The 20061-nt window shown below is 37.5% G+C and overlaps 1 protein-coding gene across 5 annotated transcripts in view; it reads left to right on the top strand.

Moving 5' to 3' along the window:
- The window catches only part of ZNF667 (zinc finger protein 667), a 36498-nt gene extending 22226 nt beyond the window's left edge, over positions 1 to 14272 (top strand). For all 5 annotated transcript variants that reach the window (XM_032263063.1, XM_032263064.1, XM_032263062.1 and 2 more), the window contains one exon: positions 12081 to 14272. In XM_032263063.1, the coding sequence (XP_032118954.1) occupies positions 12081 to 13660 (1580 nt within the window). In that variant the 3' untranslated portion in view covers positions 13661 to 14272. The remainder of the gene's footprint in view (positions 1 to 12080) is intronic.
- The last annotated feature ends 5789 nt before the right edge of the window (positions 14273 to 20061 follow it).

A 20061-nucleotide genomic window follows, 5' to 3' on the forward strand; every position in this document is an offset into this window, starting at 1 on the left:
GATATACGAATTTATTTTTTTGGGGGGAATACACCAAGCAGCAGAAGGATTGCTGAATCATACACTAGTTGTGTTTTTAGTTTTTTGAGGAACCTCCCCATAGTGTTCTCAGTAGTGTCTGTACTAATTTACATTCCCACAGAGTATGAGGGTTCCTCTTTCTCCATATCCTCACCAGCATTTGTTATTGCCTGCTTTGGGATAAAAGTCATTTTAACTGGGGTGAGATGATACCATGTAATTTTGATTTCCATTTTTCCAATGATCAGTGATGTTGAGCACTTTTTCATATGCCTGTTTGCCATTTGTATGTGTTCTTTTGAGAAATGTCTAGTCAGATCTTTTGTCCATTTTTAATTGGATTATGGTATTTTTTTTCCTATAGAGTTGTTTGAGCTTCTTATGTATTCTGTGGTTATCAATCCCTTGTCAGATGGGTAGTTTGCAAATATTTTCTCCCATTCTGTCTCTTCACTTTGTTGATTGTTTCCTTTGCTGTGCCCAAGCTTTTTAACTTGATATGATTCTATTAGTCCATTTTTAGTTTCATTGCCTGTGTTTGTGGGATATTACTCGATAAATCTTTGCCCCCAATGTCCTAGAGACTTTTGCCAGTGTTTTGTTTTAGTAGTTTCATTGTTTTAGGTCTTAGATTTGTCTTTGTTCCATTTTGCTTTGATTTTTGCATATGGCAGGAGATAGGGATCTAGTGTCTTCTGCATGTGGATATCCAATTTTCTCAGCACTATTTATTGAAGAGACTGTCCCTTCCCCAATGTATATTTGTAATATCTTTGTTGAAAATGAGTTGACTGTAGATGTATGGATTTATTTCTGGGTTCCCTATTCTGTTCCAATGGTCTGTGTGTATGTTTTCATCCCAGTACCATGCTGTTTTTGGTTACTTTCGCTCTGTATTGTAATTTGAACTTAGGTAATATGATTCCTACAGTTTTATTCTTTTTGCTCAGGATGGCTTTGGCTATTCTGGGTCTTTTCTGGTTCCTTATAAATTTTAGGATTATTTTTCTATTCCTGTGAGGAATGTCTCTGGTATTTTGATAGGGATTGCATTTAATCTGTAGATGAATTTGTGTAGTATGGACATTTTACTAATAATTATTCTTCAAATCCATGTGCATGGACTATCTTTCCATATTTTTGTGTCCTCATCAATATCTTGCATCAGGGTTTTGTAGCTTTCACTGTAGAGTTCTTTCACTGTAGGTATTGTAAATAGGATTACTTGATTTCTTTTTCAGATATATAGAAATATATCTGAAAATATAGAAATAGAAATATAGAAATGGTGCTGGATTTTTATGTTGATTTCGTATCCTGCAACTTTACTAAAATTATCAGTTCTAATAGTTTCTAGGTGGAGTTTTTATGATTTTCCAACTAAAAGATCATATCATCTGCAAAGAAGGATAATTTGATGTCTTCCTTTCCAACTTGGATCTGTTTATTGGATGCTGTTTATTTCTTTCTTTTTTCTGCTATAGCTAGGACTTCCACTGCTATGTTGAATGCTGAATAACAGTTATGAAAGTGGACATTCTTTTCATGTTCCTGATCTTAGAGGAAAGCCTTTCAAGTTTTTTTCCATTCAGTATACTAGCCATGGATTAGTTATATATGTCTTTTATTATGTTGAAGAATGTTCCTCGGTACCCAGTTTTTTAAAGATCATGTCATGAAGGGACGTTAAATTGTATCAAATGCTTTTCAGCATCAACTGAAGTGATCATATATTTTTTTGTCCTTCATTCTGTTTATATATATTATTGATTTGCATATGTTGAAGCATCCGTGCATTCCTGGGATGAATCCCTCTTGTTCATGATGAATGATCTCTTTAATGTGTTGTTGGATTCAGTTTGCTAGTATTTTGTGGAAGATTCTTGTATTAATATTCATGAAAGATATTGGCCTGTAGATCTCTTTTTTATTTTGATAGGGTAATACTGGCCTTGTAGAATGAGTTTGGAAGTTTTTTGGGATAGTTTGAGTAGTTTTTCTTTAAATATTTGGTTAAACTTGGCTGGGCACGGTGGCTCACACCTGTAATCCCAGCACTTTGAGAGGCTGAGGTAGATAGATCACCTGAGGTCGGGAATTTGAGACCAGCCTAACCAACATGTAGAAACCCTGTCTCTACTAAAAATACGTAATTAGCTCGGCATGGTGGTGCATGCCTTTAATCCTAGCTCCTTGGAAGGCTGAGGCAGGAGAACCACTTGAACCGAGGAGGCAGAGATTGTGGTGAGCTGAGATCCCGCCATTGCACTCCAGCCTGGGCAACAAAAGCAAAACTCCATCTCCAAAAAAAAATTTTTTTGGTAAAACTCAACAGCGAAGCTATCAGGTCCTGGACATTTCTTTGTTGGGAGATTTTATTACAGGTTCAGTCTCATTGTTTGTTATTGCTCTGTTCAGGTTTTGGATGTCTTCATGATTCAGTCTTGGTAGGTTGTATGCATCTAGGAATTTATCTATTTCTTCTAGGTTTTCTAATGTATTGACCTAGATTGCTCATAGTAGTCTCTAATGATCCTTTGAGTTTCTGTACTGTCAGTTGTAATCACTCCTTTTGCATCTCTGGTTTTATTTATTTCGGTCTCATCTCCATTTTTCTTAATCTGCTTGAAAGTTTGTCAATTCTGTGTACCTTTTTGAAAAAATTTCGTTTTGTTGATCTTTTGTCGTTTTTTAATTTAAATTTCATTTCTCTTTGCTCTGATCCTTATTTTTTTCTGCTAATTTGGGGTTTGGTTTGTTTTTTCTTTTCTAGTTTTTTTTAAGATGCATCATTAGGTTATTTAAAGTTTTTCTACTTTTTTGGTATAGGCGTTTACTGTTACAAAATCTCTTCATCCCGCTTTTGCTATATCCCATAGGTTACAGCATGTTTTCATATGTTGTGTTTTCATTATCATTTGTTTTAAGGAATTTTTAAATTTTAATTGAGAAATTTTTTCAGGCTGGGCGTGGTGGCTCGCACCTGTAATTCCAGTACTTTGGGAGGCTGAGGAAGGCAATCACCTGAGGTCAGGAGTTTGAGACTACCCTGGCCACCATGGGGAAACCCTGTCTCTACTAAAAATATAAAAAAATTAGCTGGACGCAGTGGTAGCTGCCTGTAATTCCAGCTACTGGGAAGTCTGAGGCAGGAGAATCACTTGAACACGGGAGGCAGAGGTTGCAGTGAGCCCAGATTGCGCCATTGCACTCCAGCCTAGGCAACAAGAGCAAAACTCTATCTCAAAAAAAAAAATTTATTGACTCACTGGTCATTCAGGATTATATTAATTTCAATGTGTGTGTATACTTTCCAAAGTTCTTCTCATTGTTGATTTCTAGTTTTGTTCCATTGTGGTCAGAGAAGATACTTAGTATGATTTCAATTTGAGAGATTTTTTTTTTTTCTTGAGACAGAGTCTTGTTCTGTCACTACTCACTGCACCCTCAACTTTCTAGGCTCAAGCAATACTCCCACCTTGGCCTACTGAGTGGCTGGGACTACAGGCATGCGCCCCCATGCCTGGTTAATTTTTATATTTTTTTAAAAGATGGAATTTCACCATGGTGCCCAGGCTGGTCTTGAACTATTGAGCTCAAGCAATCCACCCACCTCAGCCTCCCAAAGTGCTGAGATTACAGTTGTGAACCACTGCAACCAGCTTTTTTTGAGTTTTTAAGACTTGTCTTATGTCCTAATATGTTATGGTCTATACTTGAGAATTATCCATGTGCTGAGGAGAATGTGTAACCTGTAGTCATTGGATGAAATTGTCTGTAAATATCTATTAGGTCCATTAGGTCCGATGTTTCTTTGTTGATTTTCTGTCTGGATGATTTGTGCAGTGCTGAAAATGAAGTAATTAAGTCTCCAACAATTATTTTATTGGGGTCTATCTCTCTCTCTCTTTAGCTCTGAAAATACTTGATTTATGTATCTGGCTGTTCCATTGTTGGGTGTGTATATATTTACAATTGTTATATCCTTTTGCTGAATTGTTCCCTTTAGCATTATATGACTTTCTTTGTATCTTTCTATAGTTTTTGTCTTAAGCTCTAAGTATAGCTGCTCCTGCTCTATTTTGGTTTTCATTTGCATGGGATTTTTCTTCTCTTCCTTTATTTTTAGTCTATGTGTGTTTCTTATAGGGAAAGCATGTTTCTTGTTGGGAATAGATCTTTGGATCCTTTTTAAAATTCATGCAGCCACTATGTGGCTTTTGATTGGAGATTAGTCTATGTTCATTTAATATTTGTAAGGAAGGACCTACTACTGACATTTTGCTATTTGTTTTGGTTGTTTTGTGGCCTTTTCTTTTTCCTTCTTGTCTTCCTTTTTGTGAAAGTGATTTCCTCTGATGGTATGTTTTAATTTCTTGAATTATATTTTTGTGTATCTCTTACATATTTTTTTATTTAGCATGAGGCTTGTAAATAACATCTTATAACCCATTAATTTAAACTGATGACAGTTTAACAAAAACAAACCAAGAAGCAAAGAGCAAAATTAATAAAAACTTTATACTTTAACTTCATTTCCCCTGCTTTTTAACTTTTTGTTGTTTATATTATAATACTGTGTGTGTCATAAGTTGTAGTTGCCATTTTTTATCAGTCCATCTTTTAGTCCTCCTAAGATATGAGTAGTTTACACATCACAATTACAGTGTTACAATATTTTGTATTTATCTGTGCACTTACTATTAATAGTAAGTTTTGTGTGTTCGGATGATTTCTTACTGCTCATTAACATTTTCTTTCAGATTGATGAACTCCCTATAGTATTTCTTGTAGGATAGGTCTGGTGTTGATAAAATCTGTCAGCTTTTGTTTATCTAGGAAAGTTTTTATTTCTCCTTGTTGTTTGAAGGGCATTTTCACTGGATATAATATTCCAGGATAAAGGTTTTTGTTTTCTTCAGCACTTTAAATATATCATAATTCTCTCTCCTGGCCTATAAGGTTTCCACTGAGCAATCTGCTGCCAGATGTATTAGAGTTCCTCTGTATGTTATTTGTTTCTTTTCTCTTGCTGCTTTTAGGGTCATGTCTTTATCCCTGACGTTTAGGAGTTTATTAAATTATCTAAGATGGCCTCCTCTGGATTAAAGTTGCTTGGTGTTCTGTAACCTACTTGTACTTGAATTTTGACATCCTTCTCTACATTTGGAAAGTTCTCTGTTACTATCTCTGAATACACTTTCTACTCCAGTCTCTCTACTTTTTGTTTAAGGCCACTAACTCCTAGATACACCCTTTTGGGACTATTTACTAGATCTTGTAGGCATGCTTCCTTATTATTCATTCCTTTGACTCCTTTAACTGACTATTTTCTTTTTTTTTTTTTTTTTTTTTTTTTTGAGACAGAGTTTCACTCTTGTTACCCAGGCTGGAGTGCAATGGCGCGATCTCGGCTCACCGCAACCTCCACCTCCTGGGTTCAGGCAATTCTCCTGCCTCAGCCTCCTGAGTAGCTGGGATTACAGGCACGCGCCACCATGCCCAGCTGATTTTTTGTATTTTTAGTAGAGATGGGTTTCACCATGTTGACCAGGATGGTCTCGATCTCTTGACCTCGTGATCCACCCGCCTCGGCCTCCCAAAGTACTGGGATTACAGGCGTGAGCCACCGCGCCCGGCCAAACTGACTATTTTCAAATAGCCTGTCATCAAGCTCACTAATTATTTCTTCTGCTTGATCAGTTCTGCTGTTGAGAGACTCTGATGTATTCTTCAGTTTGTCAGTTGAATTTTTCAGCTCCAGAATTTCTGCTTCTTTTTAATTATTTCAATCTCTTTTTAAAATTTATCTGATAGGATTCTGAATTCCTGCTCTGTGTTATCTTGGATTTTGTTGAGCTTCCTCAAAATGGCGCGCACGTGTGTGTGTGTGTGTGTGTGTGTGTGTGTGTGTGTGTGTGTGTCTTTGAAACAGAGTTTCTCTCTGTCCCCCAGGCTGGAGTACAGTGGCTTGATCTCAGCCCACTGCAACCTCTACCTCCTGGGTTCAAGCGATTCTCATACCTCAGCCTCCTGAGCAGCTGGGATTATAGGGGTGTCCCACTATGCCCAGTTAATTTTTTTGATTTTTAGTAGAGACGGGGTTTCACCATGTTGGTCAGGCTGGTCTCGAATTCCTGACCTTAGATGATCCACCCAGCTCAGCCTCCCAAAGTGCTGGAATTATAGGCATGAGCCACCATGCCTGGCCAAGATAGCTATTTTGAATTATCTGTCTGAATGATCACATTATCTCTGTCACGCCAGAATTGGGCACTGATGCCTTATTTAGTTCATTTGGTAAGGTCATCTTTTCCTGGATGGTCTTGATGCTTATGGATGTTTGTCAGTATCTGGTCATTGATGAGTTAGGTATTCTTATCTTTGTAGTCTGGGCTTGTCCTGGTCCTTCCAGAGAAGACTTTCCATGTGTTCAAAGGTGCTAGGGTGTGTCTTTGTTTGTCGCAGCCATATTTGCATTAGAGTCACCCCATGACCAGTAATTCTGTGACTTTTGTAGACTCACAGATGTACTGTCTTGGTGGTCTTTGGTAGGATCCAAGAGAATTCCCTAGATTACCAGGAAGTCTTATTCTTTTCCCTTACTTTCCCTGAATGAATGGAGTCTCTCTCTCTCTGTGCTGAGCTGCCTAGAGTTGGGAAAGGGGTGATACAAACACTCCCATGACCACCACCACTGGGACTGTGCTGGGTCCGACCCAAAGCCAGCATAGTACTCATTGTTGCCCAAGGCCTGTGGCTGCTGCTGTCTGGCTACCACGGATGTTTATTCAAGGCCCAAGAGGTCTTAATTTATCAGGTGGTAAATTCTTCCAGACCTGTCTTTCCCTTCCAGGCAACAAGTTGCCTTGTGGCCCAGGGTAGGTCTAGAAATCTTGTCCAGGAGCTATGGCCTAGAATGAGGCCTTCAGGACACTGCTTGTTACTTTATTTTACTGTGGTTGAGCTAATATCCAAGTTGCAAAACAATGTCCGTTTTACTCTACCCTCTTCTCCTGGAGCTGCCAGCTGTGCTGCCTGGAGTTGGGAGAGAGTTGATACAAACACTCTCTTGGCCACCCCAGCTGATGTGTCACTAGTGTGTCATGTGTCACTGGGTAGCATGTACCCCAAGTCCACTGGTTCTGAGCGAAGCACAGCACTAGGACTTGCCCAGAAATTACAGTCCTTGTGGCCGAGACTGCCTTTCACATTTACTTAGGACACCAGAGTGTTTTAGTCTGTGGTGGAGGTACTTGCTGGAACTCAAGTTTCCACCACTGTGGTGGACAATTCCTCTCAGGCTAGATCTGATCTAAATGCTTCCTCTGAGGGTGCTGGCCAAATTCTGCCCCATGTTGCTTTCTGCTGTGACAAGGCAACACTGAGTTCCAATGCAAAGTCTCACAATCACTCCATTCTTCCTCCTCCAAACACACAGATTCTCTCTTGTTGCCATGCTGCACTGCCAGGCATTGGGGGAGGGATGGTGCAGGCAAATTATGACTATCTTTTCTACCCTCATCAGTAACTCTTTCTTTGACAGTGCCTCTTTCTTTGAATACGATGTTAAAACCAGATACTTTGATTGCTCACCTAATTTTTGGCTCCTATGAAAGTGCTTTCTTGTGTGGATAGTTGTTCAATTTGGTGTTACTGCAGAGGGGACAATTGCTGGAGGGCTCTGTTTAGCCATGTGGCTCCTCTGCTTTCTTCTTTTTCGTTGTTGTTTTGTTTGTTTATTTGTTTTTTGAGATGGAGTCTCACTCTGTTGCCCAGGCTGGAGTTCATTGGCCCAATCTTGACTCACTGCAATCTCTACCTCCCAGATTCAAGCAATTCTTGTGCCTCAACCTGAGTAGCTAGAATTACAGGCGTGCGCCACCACTCCTGGCTAATTTTTGTATTTTTAGTAGAGACAGGGTTTTACCATGTTGGTCAAACTCATCTCGAAATCCAGACCTCATGATCTGCCCACCTCAGTCTCCCAAGGTGCTGGGATTACAGGCGTGAGCCACCATGTTTGTTTGTTTTTTTAAGGAGACAGGGTCTTATGTTACCCAGGCTGGAGTGTGTGGTGCAGTCATGGCTCACTGCAGCCTTAGACTCCTGGGCTCAAGTAGTTCTCCTGCCTCAGCCTCCCAAGTACCAGTTTGTTTCTTGAGCCCTTGTGGATAGACTGTATATCCACATTGGTTTACCCATACTGGATAGGCCATAAATTGTTCTTGTAGATTTACTAACATTTGTTTTCTGTTTTTCTTATTCTTGTGAATTATTTTTCATGATCTTTCTGTTTTTATCTAGCAGTGACTTTGATTTTTATTTTCTGATTGTATAGTGAGCTTTCATATAGAAAATGCATTAACCATTTGACATTACATTTTACTTCAAATATTTCCCTATTCTTTCCTAAGACTTTTTGTTTCACTTACCTCTTATTTTTGTTATATGAAAGTTTTTTCATTTTTGTGTGATTGGAAGTGTTGGCATTCATATTGTAATTTTTCTTTTTATTTCCATAGTTAGAAATCCATCTAGTTTCTAAAATTTGGGGTATCTTTCATATTATCTTACTTTGTTTTTAATGATTGTGTACTTTCATATTGAACTAATGCACCTGGGATTAATTTTGGCATACGGTGTGGTTTAAGTACTTAGACATTGAAGATGGGGAGATGGGCTGAGGGGATATGTTAGTATTCCACACTGGAAGGAACAAAGGAAGGTACAAAGATAAAGGAAGGGAAGCTAAGAGTTTTAGGAAAATGTGAGTGGGAGAAGCAGCTTAATTGATGTGACTTAATGGAATGTGGGGTGGGAAGGAGTATAGGATGAATCCACTATCGGATGAATTTCTTATTTTGCTGATGCTGCTAGCTTCACTGTAAACATTTCCATTATCTTCCTGTGTTAATTCCTTATTTTGTCTGGTTATTTTGTGGAACTTCTACTAATAATAATTATAATGGCAGCCACTACCAGTTATTAAGCAACTGCAGATCCACAAAGCTTTCTCTAGAACCCTTGAAGCAAGATGTGTTTTACAATTCAGAATTGTACAGATTTTAGGAAGGTAAACAGGTCACATCCTAAATGTGACATAACATACTCCGTATACTATATGTGACATAACATAACTCCAGCAGGGGCTGAAGCAGCACCCCAAAATCAAACACATGGAGGTAGCTACAAAGACAAATGACTAGACTTCCTAAGAGCAATAAATGGAGGCTATGAATAGCCTCATTACATTTCATATGGGGTTTCACTCCAAATGTTCAAACATTCCAAAAGGAAAGAAAGCTTTGGTTCTCAGCTTTTTGAATACTGGAATGGCAGATTAAGTCATAGCATGTGCCAGAAAGTTTGCATATTATTTCCAATTCTCATGAAAACCTTGTGTGATAGGTGATTATATTTATATTTTAAAGGTAATATGCTTATGGTAATAAAGTTAACGAGTGTGTCACAAGGTTATGTAGTTAAATGAACATCACCTCTGTTAATCCAGTAATGTCTGCCTTTAAAGCACAGCTAGAAATAGAAATATAATGTGAGCCACATGTGTACTGAAAACATTTTTAGTATCCACATTAAAAGAAAAATTTAAAAACAGTGATATGGTTTGGATCTGTGTTCCATGTTGAAATCTCATGTTGAAACTTAATCCCCAATGTTGGAGGTGAGGTCTGGTGGGAGGTGATTGGATCATGGGGGTGGATTTCTCATGAATGGTTTGGCACCATTCCCTTGGTGATGTCTTAGCAATAGGGAGTGAGTTCTTACAAAAGCTGGTTGTTGGCCGGGCGCGGTGGCTCACGCCTATAATCCCAGCACTTTGGGAGGCCGAGGCGGGTGGATCATGAGGTCAAGAGATCGAGTCCATCCTGGTCAACATGGTGAAACCCCGTCTCTACTAAAACTACAAAAAATGAGCTGGGCATGGTGGTGCATGCCTGTAATCCCAGCTACTCAGGAGGCTGAGGCAGAAGAATTGCCTGAACCCAGGAGGCGGAGGTTGCGGTGAGCCGAGATCGCGCCATTGCACTCCAGCCTGGGTAACAAGAGCGAAACTCTGTCTCAAAAAAAAAAAAAAAAAAAAAAAGCTGGTTGTTGTAATATGTGGCACCTCATCCACACTCTCTTTCTCCTTGTTTCACCACGTGATGTGCCTTCTCCTACTTTGTCTTTCACCATGAGTAAGAGCTCACTGAGGCCTCCCCAGAAGCCAAGAAGGTGCCAGCACCATGCTTGTACAGCCTGCAGAACTATGAGCCAAATAAACCTATTCGTTTATAAATTACCCATTCAGGTACTTATTTATAGCAATACAAGAACTTCCTAACACAAACAGGTAAAATTAATTTTAGTAATATATTTATTTAACCTAATATATCCAACATATTATATCATATAACCTATATTTTTACAGTGAGATATTTTACACTTCTTTTTGTAGTAAATCTTCACAATCTGGCATATATTTTATACTCATAGTATACCTTAAACCAGCCACATTTCAATTGTTCAGTAGCTACAAGTGACTAATGGCTACTATATTGGACAGCATAATTCTAAAGCCTCTGTTTATCATGCCACATTCACTCAGGCTGTATAGTCAGTTTGACACACAAGTAGTTATTTTATATAATCTTGGACTTTTATACCCTATGCTACATTGGTCTGTTTTACTAAATAATAGATTTCTTCTTTTTAGCTTAATCTCTTACCTATTTTTCTGAGTTTTTTCCTGCTTCTTGCTAAAGTCTTCTCCTTTTTAAATATCTAAATATAGTCATATGCTTCGTAATGATGTTTCAGTCCAGTCAATAACAGACTACATATATGGCCATGGTTCTATGAGATCATAAAACTGTATTTTTACTGTAACTTTTCTACATTTACATATATTTAGATACACAAATACTTAGAGTGTTAAAACTGCCTACAGGATTCAATTCAGTAACATCGTGTACAGGTTTATAGCCTAAGAACAATAGGCTATATAATATAGCATAGGTGTTTAGTTGGCAGTACTGTCTAGGTTTATGTAAATGTACTCTAAGATGTTTGCACAATGAGGAAATTGCCTGACAATGCATTTCTTACAACATATCCCATTGTTAAGCAACACATGACTGTACTCAATTCTAATTGTTACTAGTTCTTTTTAATTGGTCTTAAGAATACGGTTTTTAAAATCTACAGCTTTATTGAGGTAAACATCATAAAAGTAACTATATCTGGAATATAATTAAATTATTTTGGCTAAATTTACAGAGTGTGTAACTATCAACATAATCCAGTTGTAGAACATTTTTATCGCTATTAGATTCCTCATGCCCATTTACAGTTAATCCCCATTCCTACCTCGAGCCCCAGGCAACCACTTACCTTTTGTCTCTGTAGATTTGTCTTTTCTAGACATCTTCTCTAATAAACATATGTTTATCAAATTACCAACCTGTGGAGTTCATTGTGCAGTATATGGCATAAAAGTTATTCTACAAGGCCGGGCACGGTGGCTCAAGCCTGTAATCCCAGCACTGTGGGAGGCTGAGGCGGGTGGATCACGAGGTCAAGAGATTGAGACCATCCTGGTCAACATGGTGAAACCCCATCTCTACTAAAAATACAAAAAATTAGCTGGGCATGGTGGCGCATGCCTGTAATCCCAGCGACTCAGGAGGCTGGGGCAGGAGAATTGCCTGAACCCGGGAGGCGGAGGTTGCAGTGAGCCGAGATCGCGTCATTGCACTCCAGCCTGGGTAACAAGAGCAAAACTCCGTCTAAAAAAAAAAAAAAAAAAGTTATTCTACAAATAAAATCTTGACTTACTCATTTTCAAATTATAGACTGTTCTGAATTCTGGTTATTAAATATCTCTGTACAGCCTTTAATATGGTCATCAAAACCATGATAAAACACTAAAAAGTTATTGTTTTGGTAATCATAACTTGTTATGATTAATAATGATAACTGCATTTATATTGTAGGATCTTCATTTTTTTTCAGCACAGGAAAGCAGAAACATTTAATTTCCTGTTGTCTTTCAGACTCGGGGTCTAAGGTTGAGACCAAGAAGTTACCTCCAAATCAATGCTACAAATCTGGGCAAAGAATCTGCCAGAAACCAGTTTCTGCACAACAAAAAGTTGCTACACGAAAGAGTGGCTGCAATCAAAATTTAGTCCTAATAAAACCTAAGACAGGGCATTCAGGGAAGAAACCTTTAAAATGTAATGACTGTGGTAAAACCTTTAGTCGAAGCTTCTCTCTTAAACTTCATCAGAACATTCATACTGGAGAGAAGCCGTTTGAATGCAGTAATTGTAAAAAAGCTTTCAGACAAATCTCATCCCTCATACTTCATCAGAGAATTCACAATGGAAAGAAAAGCCATGAATGCGATAAATGTGGGGAAAGCTTCAATCAAAGAACAACTTTTATTCTACATAGGAGAATTCATGATGGAAAGGAAACTCTTGACTGTGGGAAGGCCTTGAGTCAGTGTCAGTCTTTCAGTACACATCAGAAAACTCACATAGTTGGGAATGTCTGCCAGTGCAGAAAGTGCGGGAAAGCCTTCAGTCACATGTCATCCCTTTTACTTCATAAGAAAATTCATAATGGAAAGAAAACACATAAATATAATAAATGTGGGAGAGGCTTCAAAAAGAAATCAGTCTTTGTTATACATAAAAGAATTTACGCTGGAGAGAAAACCCCTGAAAGTGTGAAGGCCTTAAGTCAGAGTCTACAGCAAAGAAGTCACCATTTAGAGAATCCTTATAAATGCAGAAAATGTGGGAAATTCTTTAATAGGATTTCACCCCTTATGCTTCACCAGAGAATTCACACTTCAGAGAAACCATATAAATGTAATAAATGTGACAAGTTCTTCAGGCGGCTTTCAACCCTTATTCTGCATCTAAGAATTCATAATGGAGAAAAACTATACAAATGTAATAAATGTGAGAAGGTCTGCAATCGGCATTCATCCCTTATTCAACATCAGAAAGTTCATACAAGGAAAAAGAAACTATTTGAGTGTAAGGAATGTGGGAAGATGTTTTCTGGAACTGCAAACCTTAAAATACATCAGAACATTCATTCTGAGGAGAAACCTTTCAAATGCAATAAATGTAGTAAAGTTTTTGGCCGCCAATCATTTCTTATTGAACATCAAAGAATTCATACTGGAGAAAAACCCTACCAGTGCGAGGAATGTGGAAAAGCCTTCAGTCACCGAATATCTCTCACTCGACATAAGAGAATTCATACTGAAGACAGACCCTATGAATGTGATCAGTGTGGGAAGGCCTTCAGCCAGAGTGCACACCTTGCCCAACATGAAAGAATTCACACTGGAGAGAAGCCATATACATGCAAAACATGTGGTAAAGCCTTTAGTCAGCGCACATCTCTTATTCTACATGAAAGAAGTCATACTGGAGAGAAACCCTATGAATGTAATGAATGTGGGAAGGCATTTAGTAGTGGGTCAGACCTTATTCGACATCAGAGAAGTCATTCTTCAGAGAAGCCGTATGAATGTAGTAAATGTGGGAAGGCATATAGTCGGAGTTCATCCCTGATTCGACATCAGAGTACACATTCTGAAGAAAAAGCCTAAAATTGTTTTAAATCTATCAAAGATATGGCAAATACGTCTTTGTCTATAATGTAAATTTTGTGTATATGGGACCTTTTGGTGATGTGTCCTACTTTGAAAGCCAAAGAGCAAAAGTCATTGATGATTTTGACCTCAGGATTTGAAATTAACTGAAGGAAACTCAGAAGTTTGGTCAGTCATTGTGAATGAAGACCATTTTTCATTTGATAAGAATTACTGGCCAGGCATGGTGGCTCACACCTGTAACCCAGCACTTTGAAAAGCTGAGGCAGGCGGATCATAAAGTCAGGAGTTTGAGACCAGTCTGACCAACTGTTGAAACCCCATCTCTACTAAAAAATACAAAAATTAGCTGGGTGCAGTGGCGCGCACCTGTAATTCCAGCTACTAGAGAGGCTGGGGCAGGAGAATTGCTTGAGCCCAGGAGGTGGAGGTTGCAGGCTGAGATTGCACCACTGCACTCCAGCATAGGAGACAGAGCAAGACTCTGTGTCATAAATATCAAATGATTATTGATATTTTACTTCCAACATAGTTTTAAAGATAATTCATTGATCACATATAACAAAGTAGAATTGTGAAGTCCATTATGGGGCTTTGACCCTGATTTATGGTCACAGAAAAAAGAATTTGAGTCTGTTTCTCAGATCTAGAACTATCAAATATAAGGAACTTCTTGACAAAACAGGGTGCCACTTTCAGCTGACACACTTGGGGGTGAGATAAAGAAAAGTGACTCTTTAGGTAGATAAAGGTATCACTCATAATGGTGTATAGCAGTAGATACCTTACTGTACCATCTCCATGGACATGAGGATATATGATCTTCATGGTTTGAACATCTAATATAGCTGAGGCAAGCCAACAGTAAAAGAACCAAGATACAGTGAAGAAGGCTGGGCATGGTGGCTCATGCCTGTAATCCCAGCACTTTGGGAGGCCAAGGTGGGCAGATCACCTGAGGTGAGGAGTTCAAGACCAGCCTGACCAACGTGGTGAAACCTCATCTCTACTAAATATACAAAATTAGCTGGGAGTGGTGGCACATGCCTATAATCCCAGCTACTTGGGAGACTGAGGCAGGAGAATCGCTTGAACCTGGGATGCGGAGGTTGCAGTGAGCTGAGATTGTGCCATTGCACGCTAGCCTGGACAAAAAGAGCAAAACTTTGTCTCAAAAAAACAAACAAAAAGATATAATGAAGAATGAGGATTTCGGAGCCAGGAGAAATTAGTATTGTTTTATGTGGAAATAAATCATCTATATTTATATGAATAAACATTGGTATTTTCATGTAACAATACTGGTATGCAATAAGTGATTGGTGTAGTATGAGTTATGGAGTGAATGTTTGTGTCCTCCCCTCCAAAATGTATTATGTTAAAGTCCTAACCATCAATGTGATAGTACTTGGAAATGAGGCATTTGGGAGGCAGTTAGTATTAGATGAGGTCATAAGGGTAAAGCCCTCATGATGGGATTAGTGCCTTTATAAGAGGAGACATCAGAAAGCCTGCTTCCTCTCTGTTCCATGTGAGGATGCAGCAAGAAGTCAGCTGTCTACAAAACAGGAAGAGAGCCCTAACAAGAATTTAACCATGCTGGCACCCTGTTCTCAGATTTCCAGGCTTTACAACTGTGAGAAGTAAATTGTTGCTTAAGCCACCCAGTCTATGATGTTTTGTTATAGTAGCCCAAGGTAATACATGGAGGGGAAACTCTAGATTTATATACTGGGTTCTTTTCCTGTCAGCAGTTCAACATGTGTAGTAGCTTTCAGTCTCTCTTTCCTGTTTGTGCAAAATATATAAGAAATAAAATCAGAGATCTTTTTTGTAATTGGATCGTATACAGGTGGGCTCTTCTGTGTAAGTTTTCTTTCTGTAAAAGCTATTTTTGAGAATACCTAAAGTTTGTTAAGGTTACTTTGTGGAATATACATGGGTGAGGTCATTCTAACTTTGACTACAACTAAGAAAACAACAATCCAAATTGTGAGGGGCGAGCATGCATACAGGATAGTACAACTAACTTCCCATTTAAACTTCTTTCGATTTGTAAAGCAAGCTTAAAAATCCACCCCTTGGAGCAAATGGGTGAGCAAACAGCACAGAAGTAACTCATGGAGAAGCATGTCTTTTTCCTCCCTTTTCCACACATACCCTCTAGCTTGTTAATTCCTCTGCCAGTCTACCATACATGTCATTCCCAAATGAACTGTGACACACCTGAAGACTGGGGAGGAGCAAAAGGATGCCCTGCCCTCAGTCACATAGCTTCCTTAGGCTTATCTCATTGTCTATTGCATTTCTTGCACCTCTTTGGACTTCAAGAGAGCATTAGAATGGCAATACATGATAAAGATAAACTTAACTTGGAATTACTTGTGAGAATGGCATATCCTCACTGCTTTATTTCTGGCGTAGTCAAAAATACTCATTTCCTATATTTTTGTCTATTCTGTCCTATTCTTCATCTCTTAAAGGCATTTGTGAAAGTGCCATAAAGGTAAAGTAACTTTGGGTTCATGTGTCCTCCCAACTACTTGGAACTTGGTTATATTCTAATAGGATAAACAATTTATTTAAATTATTTTGCATTACATGAATTTTAAAAATATATCCAAACTAAGAAGGAAATCAACTTTGTGGTTTTTTTAAAGTCCTGAAAACTTAACTGGCAGGAAAAATGTTTTATTCCTAGACTGTTGTAGGAGAGCCCATTATTAACGTATTTTGCTTTTAATAGATACCTATAGATTTCGAAGTTTCATTAGCAAACATTTTAGCTGCACATCTGTTGTGCATGTAGATACACTGGACCAATCACTACTAAATCCTGGGGATATGCAAACTAATAAGATACTGTTCTTGCCAACAGACACTTGGAGTTTACCAGGGAATTCAGGTAACAAAATATGGAAATCTGTATGAAGTGCATAGGTAGTACAGAGAAGAGGATGATAAACTTCATTGTGATGAAGGTATGGGGACAGGAATTGTTTTTGTAGATAGTATTAAAGGAAGAACATGAATTTATTAAGCACACAAAAGTGGGAAAGCTACTGAAGGCCAGGAGAAAATTACAGATTTTAGAATAATGGCAAACAGTAATAAGAGTATTATGTTCAAACTGCTGGGAAAAAATTTTTGAAGCAAGCCAGAGAGGGGGAAAAATTACACATAGAGGAACAAAGTTAAGAAAATTACAGCAGACTTAAAAGTATTACAGGCCCAAGGACAATGTAATGACATCTTTTAAGAGCTGAAAGAAAAAACATCTGTTTTCACAAAATGTTCATGAAACTCTTTCAAATTGATAGAGAAATACTCTCAGAGAAGACCTACTCTACAAGAAAAGTTCCTCAAACAAGGAATATGAAACACAGCAGACACTTGGAGATACACAAAGAAATGAAGAGATGTGGCAACTGAATACATGAAGGTAATAACTTTAAAAACACAGTAACTGGCTGTCTTAGAGTAAAAATGTACCATGTGTTTGCAGCATATAAAAGTAAAATATGACAGAAGCATAATGGGGAGAACATGGGAATATATAAGATCTTAATGTGTTAATTTGTATATTATTTGAATGTATATTCCAATTAAGGATGTAAAGTAATAACCATTGAAAATGTTTAATGAGAAGTAAACAATAAGTTAATATAAAATAGAATCATTAAAAATGTTCATTTAGACTATAGAAGGCAAAAATTGAACAAAAACCAAAGAACAGATAGAACAATTAGGATAGAGTTAACAAGATGGATAGATATGAATCTGTATATTTAAAAATATTAAATGTCAGTGATCTAAGTATACCAGTTAAAAATGCTTCTATGAACGGTAAAGCAGTATCCAACTATATGCTGTCTACCAGAAACACACTGTAAATATAAAGCCATCGTTAAATTAAAAGTTAAATGGTGGGAAAAAGATACAACGTGTAAACATAAACAAAAAAGCAGAAATGACTGTATTATTATCAGATGAAGTAGACTTCAGAACAAGTACAATCAGGGATAAAAGTGAGATATCATAATGATAAAAGGGTCCATTTACTGGGAAAATTTATTTTTTATTTTGAGACAGAGTCTTGCTCTTGTCCCCCAGGCTGGAGTGCAATGGTGTGACCTTGGCTTATTGCAACCTCCGTCTCCTGGCTTCAAGTGATTCTCCTGCCTCAGCCTCCTGAGTAGCTGGAACTACAGGCACTATTAGCCATCATGCCTGGCTAATTTTTGTATTTTTAGTAGAGACAGGGTTTTACCACATTGGCCAGGATGGTGTCGAACTCCTGACCTCACGTGATCCGCCCACCTCAGCCTTCCAAAGTGCTGGGATTACAGATGTGAGCCACCACACCTGGCCAGGGAAATGTAATTCTAAATGAGTACACATTGAATTGCAAAGGAAAAATGATAGAACTGATAAGAGAAAAAGACAAATTGACAATTGTCATTGGAGACTTCATTCCTCCTCTTGGTAATTAATAGAACAAGTAGACAAAAAATCTGTAAGGATATAGAAGACCTCAACAACATAATCAACCAGTTTGACCTAGTTGACATTTATTAATATAAAACATTACAAACAACCCAGGCAGGGTACAAATTCTTTTGAAGTGTTCATGAAACATTCACCAAGACAGAGTATAAATATTAATAAATTTAAAATGTTCTAAACTATATTCCTTGACTATAACAGAATTAAAGTCGCAGTAAACAAAGATATCTGAAAAGATTTGGAAGGTTTGAATTAAAAGTTCCATTTTTCTAATAGATATAAAACTAAATATTTCTTCAGTAAACCTTGTTAGCTTCCTTCAAGTATTTTTAAATTGTCAAATTATTTGCATAAAGTTCATAACATTCTTTTATTCATTTAATAACTATATCATTTGTAGTGATGCCACATCTGCCTTACCAGATACTGATAACTTGTATAATGTCTTTTGTTCTTTAACAGTCTGCAATTTATTCGTTTCATTGACCTTCTCAAAAAAATCACCTTTTGTTTTTCAGGTTTCTATCTCATTAGCTTACATTCTGATTTTCATTATTTCCATTCTTGTGTTAACTTTGGGTTTCATTGTTCTTCTTTTTCTAATTTGTTAGGTGAAAAATAGAGTCATTGATTTGAGTCATTTCTTTTTTAACATTGGCATTTAGTGCCACTGTATTTCTTTGTAAGTACTGTGGCATATCTCATGCATTTTGATATGCTTTGTTCTAAGTTTCATTCAACTAAAAATACTTATTTTTCTGTCTTATTTCTTCTTAGAAATATGGGTTACTGAAAAGTGTCCTCTTTTGGTCTAAATATTTGAGTGTTTTCTAGTTATTTTTCTGTTATTGATTTAAATCCATTCTGGTTAGAAAACTTATTTTGTATGACTTGAATCCTTTTCAATTTACTGATGTGTTTTAGGGTCTGGAATTATTGTCTGTCTGGGTGAATGTTCTGGGTTCATTTGAAAAGAATGTGTGTTTTACTCTTCTTGGGTCGAATAGTTTTACAAATATCAATTAGGTCAAGTTGGTGATAATGTTCTTTAAGTCTTCAATATCCTCACTATTTTTTCTATTTACATGTTCTATTGAGAGGTATGCTGAAACCTCCAATTACAGTTCTCAGTTTGTTTATTTCTCCTTGTAGTTCTTTCAGTTATTTCCCCAATTTCAAGTAGTTTCTTCACATCCATATTCTGAACTGTACTCAGGTAAAAAATAGTGGAGGAACAACACACTATAGATGTCTAGATGCTTTTTTTTCCCCCTTTTCTGAGAGCTGTCTCCTCTCAAACTCTCTATGCTTGGAATTCAAGCCACCTTGATCTTCCTGACTCGCAGCTCCATCACTACTTCATGGAGATCTGTACCACAGCATGGAAACTCTGTGCAGTTACTTGGGGAAATCATAAGACTCACCTCATTTGTTTCTAATTTCTCAGCAATCATTATTTTATTGCCTGATGTCCAGTTTTTTAGTATTTCAGATAGGAGATTAAACTGTTACTCCATCTTTGACTCATTCTTTGACAAAGATGGAGTCCCTGTGACTCCATCTTTGCCAGAAGAGTAGATCTCAGATAAGCTTTTAGAGAGGGCAGTAATCACCAGGAATCTATGATTTTTAGTTTTTAAAATAATATTGCAATTAACATTCTTGTATATATGCTTTTGTAAATAAATTATTCAGTAAAAACATAGGCATATTTAACAGATATTACCAACTTGTCTTTTCTAATCCATCTACTATCTAGAGTGAAGTAGATGGATTCTTAGAGGAATTTTATGTATGTTCAGTGCTACCTGCATCTCCCCACTTTCCCACACAACTATCAGGATCTGTCCATGAAGTTTTTCAGATTTTCTTCCAAATTTTTCTCCATTATT

The sequence above is a fragment of the Sapajus apella genome, unplaced genomic scaffold (assembly GCF_009761245.1).
Source record: "Sapajus apella isolate SASKATOON/1434 unplaced genomic scaffold, GSC_monkey_1.0 scaffold135, whole genome shotgun sequence".
NCBI classification, from domain to species: Eukaryota; Metazoa; Chordata; class Mammalia; order Primates; family Cebidae; genus Sapajus; species Sapajus apella.